This window comes from Acanthisitta chloris, unplaced genomic scaffold (assembly GCF_000695815.1).
Source record: "Acanthisitta chloris isolate BGI_N310 unplaced genomic scaffold, ASM69581v1 scaffold1582, whole genome shotgun sequence".
NCBI lineage: Eukaryota > Metazoa > Chordata > Aves > Passeriformes > Acanthisittidae > Acanthisitta > Acanthisitta chloris.
In genome coordinates this window covers 127,374-134,349 of record NW_008659680.1, presented here as the reverse complement: position 1 = coordinate 134,349, position 6,976 = coordinate 127,374, and the positions used below count along the sequence as shown (strand labels likewise).

At 38.9% G+C, this 6,976-nt stretch overlaps 1 protein-coding gene across 2 annotated transcripts in view; it reads right to left on the bottom strand.

Annotated features, from left to right (window-relative positions):
- Positions 1–293: 293 nt before the first annotated feature.
- TOX (thymocyte selection-associated high mobility group box) overlaps positions 294–6,976 on the bottom strand; it is a 110,317-nt gene continuing 103,634 nt past the window's right edge. The window contains exons 7-8 of one of the 2 annotated variants that reach the window (XM_009069470.1): positions 4,187–4,338; positions 294–1,744 (exon numbers count right to left, since the gene is read on the bottom strand). In XM_009069470.1, coding sequence (XP_009067718.1) covers positions 1,708–1,744; positions 4,187–4,338 — 189 coding nt within the window. In that variant the 3' untranslated portion in view covers positions 294–1,707. The remainder of the gene's footprint in view (positions 1,745–4,186; positions 4,339–6,976) is intronic. The other variant, XM_009069471.1, reaches the window with a different exon arrangement.

The following is a 6,976-nucleotide window of genomic DNA, read 5'->3' as shown; positions in this document are numbered from 1 at the left end:
ATGGTATTGCATAATGTGTAGTCTATCTGAATTGCTTTCTTTATTTCACATAGAAAATACAAATCAGTGATACTCTCCATTAATGGGACAGGCATCTAGGATGAAATCCTTCAGAAGTGTATTTTCAGAGCTATCCCTGATCCCAAACATTGACAAAATACCTTCTTTTGGATAATTTTATCCCTTTCCCTGTGGCTGTTGAACTTACCTTTCATTTTAGGATTTATTTCTGGTAACACTCCCTAAAATTCTGTAGTACCTTTTGCATATATAATAAAATGGCTGAAGCATATTTGGTAATATTTCTTTTGGTACTATGTTTATTCCACTTGACTAATTAACAAAAAATTATGGCGTTTCAAGAAACAGCATTATGCAGTTTTATTCAGTTAGTTTTGTTGATTCAAGTCTTAGCTTTGGGCAACTTCCTGCTACAATGCTTTAAAAAGGGAATTACTTAAAAAAAAACTTTTTTTTTCTTTTCCTTAACAACCAAAGAAATAAAGAAATAATTATTGGTTACCTTCATTTTCTGCCACTAAAGCAGGTATGGTGTTATTGATGTCACTGTAAAAACTAGATAAAGTATTCACATCAGTTGTGAACAATTTGTGCCAGCAAAAGTTAAAGCGTCAAAGAAACCTCTTTAAAATGCTAACAAATTTACTTACAAACACCTATATTTATTATTTCATAAATAGGCGCAACAGGTTCCATAAAAAAGATTAAATACAGACACAGTATGAAGAAACAATAATACATAGCCATATGTAGAGGTTATAATTTAGCTGTCTCCAATCTGTTTCTGCATCTAATAAAATATCAGGTAAGCATTTGGCAGTTTTATACATAAAAGGACTTAAATGACATTTACTAACCAGTACACATAAAGTGATTTTCTTTAAAAAAAAGAAGCATTTTTAGGCAGTACAAAATAAATGTGTTTGCTCTTTATCAATATTAGGGTTTTCTTCCTAGGTTTTTTTGGTGTTTATTTCATGAGACAAAGCCAATATTTTTAATTAATATCATTTGGGACTATTTTATGTTTTTTTCTCCAAATACTTTGAAAATATAGACTATTAGTCAGTTGTTTAAAAATGAAGTAAAAATATGAATGTTTGCCAATTTAACCCTTATTCTGAAACCAATAAACTGGAATGAGCCAGTTTCAATTACAATTAGCTACAAAAACATTCACATTTTATACTCTAGGAGAGTGTAACATAGATGCTATTTACAAACTTGCTATGACTGCTACATCAAGCCATTTAAAAAGTCTTTAGTAGTTTCATATAAACACCCATTATGAAAAACCAATGGAAAATCCAGGACTTTTATCCGAGACATCTACAGTTGCTAAGGCAGTTACTATCGCAGCACTTCACAGCAAAAACCAACATAAAATCTGAATGGTCCAAGTTTCCTTCAGGGAAGAAGAAAAGCAATGTCCGTTAAAGGATCTCAGGGTAGGGGTGGAAAGGAGAAAGAAAGAGAAAAAATGAGGGGAGGGGAAAAAAAAAAAGAAAAAGAAAGAAGCAAGACTATTTTTTTCCAGAGTGGGTGACCCACAAGCTTAAATAGTCCTAAGTGCTTAGCAACTTGTATTTCCTAATAAAATGCAGAACTGCCTTGACTGCATAAAGCAATCCATGATGAAAAGACTTCCCTGCATTCCTCAGTGGAAAGGAGAGGTGTTTCAGATTTTCAGGTAAGGTAGAGTGCTTTGTCCCTCTGCATGCCCCTGTTCAAAGAGAAAAAAGAACAAATGTGATTTTTTTAGAGTTTGAAAAAATTTTAGTTCTGTTCTTCAGAAAAAAACCCCAACCCCACAACTCTATTGTATTGCATGCCATTAATTCCAAGCAGATCACTGAAATATGGCTGCATTACCAAGGTAATAGTAAGAAAAATCCTAGTGCCACAGTGGCGTGTAGCAACCCTCACACCACATCTGGATCTAAACTGCACAAGACTGGGACTTGGGTTTAAGTCATGGCTCGGGATCACCTGCTGCTAGTGAGGTAGCAGCACTGACTATCCAAAACCACATGGGTAGAGTTGAGGGTCTAGCACAGGTCTTGGAATGCTACTCCATAAGCACCCTATATGATGAGGCCACTTTCCCTAGAGATCTGGAGAACTTAGTTACATGAACATGGATGTCAGCCACTAATACCTTTGGCCTATTTTATTTACTAGCATAGACATAGCCAAAATATGTCGTGTTGGCAGGTTCAGATAAGCACATGCCAGGGAACATGGCAAGCTTCCAGTAAATCCAGCTAGACCAACCCTCTGCTAGAGACCAGGCTCTACAAGAGACCTTCCATGAATGCACTGTGTCTAGCACACTTTTAGATTAAGTTCTTGCTGGGTTTCAGCTTCAACTGAAGCATACCAGTTCAGAGCAAAAAGGAGTAATTTGGAACTCTCTGTAAAAGTCAGAATAAAAAGTCATTTACAGCAGAAGAAGCATCAGTAATGGGGCTTGGTTGACACTGCAGAGATTTTCTGGGAGAGAGGCTTTACTCTTGATCTCCCTCTTCCTTGACAAAACCTAGGCACGAGTTCTGTTCTTCCACAGCTTTACAGCTTACTTGGGTTGGAGTCCAAGAGCAGTACAGAGCAAACTACACTGCACTGGCAGTTTATGCCAATGCTATAGCAAAGATAGGTTAAGTCCATGCAGATTCACAAAGGCACATCTACAGAGAGTATATACAGGGTCTGCTCAGAGAAAGTTGCTGCTGGTGGAAAGCTATGCCCAGTGGGCACCTGGAGGACGCTGCTGGGAATGATCATACATTGCTTTTTCCAGAAGACACCAGGAATCAAAGCCACAGGTGGCTATGGCTTGTTTGACAGAGAACAGTCTATTCAGAGCTCAGTATAAGTAGTTATAAGTCTGTGGCCTGGATAGACTCCTATAAGGGCCTGCAGCACACTAGTCAAGACATGATGGTGGTACAGCACAGAAGTGAGACTGTTCTGCTGAACAAGTGGGCAAGTTATGGGGCAACAGTGATAGGTATGGAGGAAAGTGATGCTACTGTACAGACTAAAGTCTGCCTCAGTGTCAGCAGGTTGTAGTCAAAGTGTTATTCTAAACTAGTAACCAAAAAAGATTTTTGTTCAGTTCTAGTTTGAGTTCCAGAAACACTTTAAAACAACAATGCAAGTGAAATTCTCTGTTTAAGTAAATATAATGGATGAATCGGTCTCTAGTTCTGCTTCATGTTCATTTGTCAGGGCTAGATTTGGCACTTTGGTGGCTGTTATCTCCCTTTGTCTTGGGCATTCATTCCAAGGTCAAGGGGAGGTCAGACTGGTGGACATGTTCATGAGGCACAACATCTATCATTTAAAACTGAAAAGATACCTTCTGTTCAAAGTCTTAAATGTTTCCAGGCAGTTCCTGGGACAGTAACGTGGCTCCACAAAAACCATGCTGCAGAGGAGTTGAGGGTTGGAAGGGCTTACTAACCTTATGATAGGGGCACAGAGCTCCTACAGGTACACTGTTTTGTTTCTGGTTACATTCCCATCCATGTATCTTGTATCCCATGCATCAGCCTTGCCTCTCACTGATGTTGTTTTTCATGACCCAGACTACTTATTTTCACTGGCAACAAGCTTTCCTCAGCAATGGAGTATTTGGAGAAAATATTTCATGCCATTTACCTCTCGAGGAGGAGGAGCTGATCTTAAAACTTCTTTCTTACACCTTCTCCCTAAAATTTCAGTTCTGATTTTCTAAGGAATGGAAGTTCTCTACAAACTACAAGGTATATGTGCTGTGATAAGGTGACAACAATGACTAATAAATGTCTGTATTGAAAACTTGTTCTCACAGAACAGTCTAACTGCTGAGTAAATACAGTACCTCGAGGAGGAGGAGCTGATCTTAAAACTTCTTTCTTACACCTTCTCCCTAAAATTTCAGTTCTGATTTTCTAAGGAATGGAAGTTCTCTACAAACTACAAGGTATATGTGCTGTGATAAGGTGACAACAATGACTAATAAATGTCTGTATTGAAAACTTGTTCTCACAGAACAGTCTAACTGCTGAGTAAATACAGTACCAGCACTTCTGATAGAGGCAACAACCCTGTTCCCAAATTCTGTCAGATACTTGTGTCATGAATGTTGCTCAACACAAGGTGGCATTCAGTGGCTGCTTACCCATTACTGCAGTAGTCATTATTCCAGTCCACAGTCTGTGCTGGAGGATTTCTGCATCCTGAACGAACATACTCCATTGCTTGGGTAACAACTTGTGCAGCTGTTGATGTTGGATTGATGATATTCTGATAATCAGGCTGAAGAGTAAATCCCTAGAGGAGAAAGCAAGTATATTACAAAGTATGGAAACAAACTAACAGCTTGGGTGCATAAAAAAAACAATGCAGTGTGTACTGTCAAACGGTAGACTACTTCTTTTCCAGGTGTGCTTTAGGTTATAAAACCTAAAATAGGCAAAAATGTGTAGGTGCTTCCTAAGTTTTAAAATATTTCTTTGGTTTGAGAAATGAAATTGCCAAACCACTGTTAACTGCTGCACAGTTACAGGATGGAACTAAAAGAGAGCAGAAACAATTCAGAACCAAGAGAACAACTCAATCAGCACTGGGACAAAAAAGTCTGTTTGCTCCTTAGAGCTTCCATTGAGATTAAATGTAAGGATACACACTAGTCACTAATTCCCAGAATATGCAACAGAATCTTTTTGAAGGATGCAGGCAGCAGGTGGCTGACTGTTTTATTAGACTACACCTATTCACGTATTGTTCTCAAAACCCTTTTTCTTCATTCAGTCACAAAGGGACCATCTGCTGCTTCTTTTATTTGCACTTCTCTCTCAACTAAACGGAAATTCAACCAAAGCTTTTTGACAGTTGTTGGACTAATGTAGTGAAAGTAGCACAGAATAACTTGCTTTTTTAGAAACTGAGGAGACAAGAAAAGAAAGTGGAAGTTCCAAAGAGACATCTAACCTGCTCCCTGAAATATCTGTCATATGAAAAGTCATAATAATTTTTAGTTCTTTTGATATATGGGATGTTTAAATATTGTGTTTCAAACCCAAGAGAACAATTGAAATTTCAAGGCTAGTATATCTGGTTCACCCTGTATAAATGTACATCGTGTTCCTGTAAAGTTAGAAGAAGTACATTGGATAAAAGTATGGGAATGCTGTATGAAAGCAGTTGATGCCTGCTGAAAAAAAGCAGACCAAACTCCTTCCTGGGGCAAGGGCATACAATTCCCACTCAAGATAACTGGATGTGTAGCTGCTAAATCAGAAACTGAACTTTAATCAAGATACTTAGGTTGAAAACTCACTCCTTCCAGCCAAAGCCCACATACAGAATAGATAGAATTAATACTCATAGCTTTTAGTTTTAGTGCATTGTGTGTGATTGCTTCTTATAAACAGCCTTCATTAGGTCAGGAATTTTGTAGACATTTTTTTTTCTACATGTTTAAGAAATCAGCCATGCTACCTTTTGTCAAGATAAATGAGTATTCTCAGTCTTGACCTGGCCCCCTCCATCCACAGAAATTAGCTTCCTTCAAATGTAACATGTCAATTCCTTCTTCACATCCCTCTTCCTTGGCTCTTCCCCAAGGTTCTGCAGCTGTTCTTCCCTGACTCTCGTGTGCACCATCACCTCACTCCACTCATCCTGATTATGGATTTTAGTCTAGGCCATTAATGATTGCAACTTTCTTCCTTAGTCTTTTCCATTTGTAGAATATCCTGAGTACCACTTCGGTACCTTAAACACTCTTTACAGGCTCATTTTGACCCTGTTGACTCCAAGAAACAGACTAATAGTGGTAAGCAAGTTCACAGCTGAATTCTGCATCTAGTTGCCATGTAACATACGTACTACCCTGCTAATAAAATTAAATAAAATCCCCCCATGGTGGGTTTTGCACCCATGGTGACTGTAACCCCACCATGCTCTGTACACTGCCTTTACACCTGGCTCTAAACTTGCACAGTAAGCTGCATAGACAACTCCCATGCCTGTAACAAATCCAAAGGAAACTAATTGAGCAGATCTCCCTATGACTTGAATTGGAGTTTTGTGTAATTAGAAGGCAGAAAATCTGGGTTTGTATACCATCATCATTTTTATACAAAACATCACCCATAAGGCCTTTCTAATTTAGCTGTAAGAGGAAACCAACCACAGAAACACACTACTCTCAGGCACTCAGATTTACCCTTGGTAGAAAAGCACCTGATGTATCTCTTATCAGTCTTCATGAAACAATCATATATCTATAAGAAAAACACTATATAGGGACAGTAGCCAGTAGTGATGCCTGCAAGTGCTCAAGTACTCATAAAATCATAGAATGGTTTGGGTTAGAAAGGACCTTAAAGATCCAACCCCCCTGCCATGGTCAGGGACATCTACTACACCAGGTTGCTGAGAGATCCATGCAATCTAGCCTTGAACACATCTATGGAAGGGACATCCACAACTTCTCTGGGCAACACTCATTCAGCAAGAAGAAACAGTTACTCCAAATCAGAGGAAGAAACCATCAGTGCAATATCCATTCCATTTTTTCTGGAGTTAGAACAAATAAATACCTTAGATGTCGAATGGTCCTATGGTTTAAATTGTAACTTGGAACCGGGTGGGGACTTAAATCGTATGTTTCTAGGGTTCTCTGTGTAACCACAGCCAAATTGCTTTGGCTCTCTTCCAGTGAAGCACATGTGCACATGCGCTTGGATGAATTGGTACCTCTTCATGTTAAGGTTGGGAACACGGGTTCAAATTTAATTATTCTATCTTGTACCTGGCAAGTCTATGTAGTTTATTACTGCTGGGATTCAGGCCTGTTTCTTAGGACACGCTCAGGTGATACATTTTAACATGGGGCAGGGGTATCTGAGCCAGGCTCCAGCTCCAGAAGCAGCTCAGGGGTCCCTTTGGGAGGTTGAGGGCT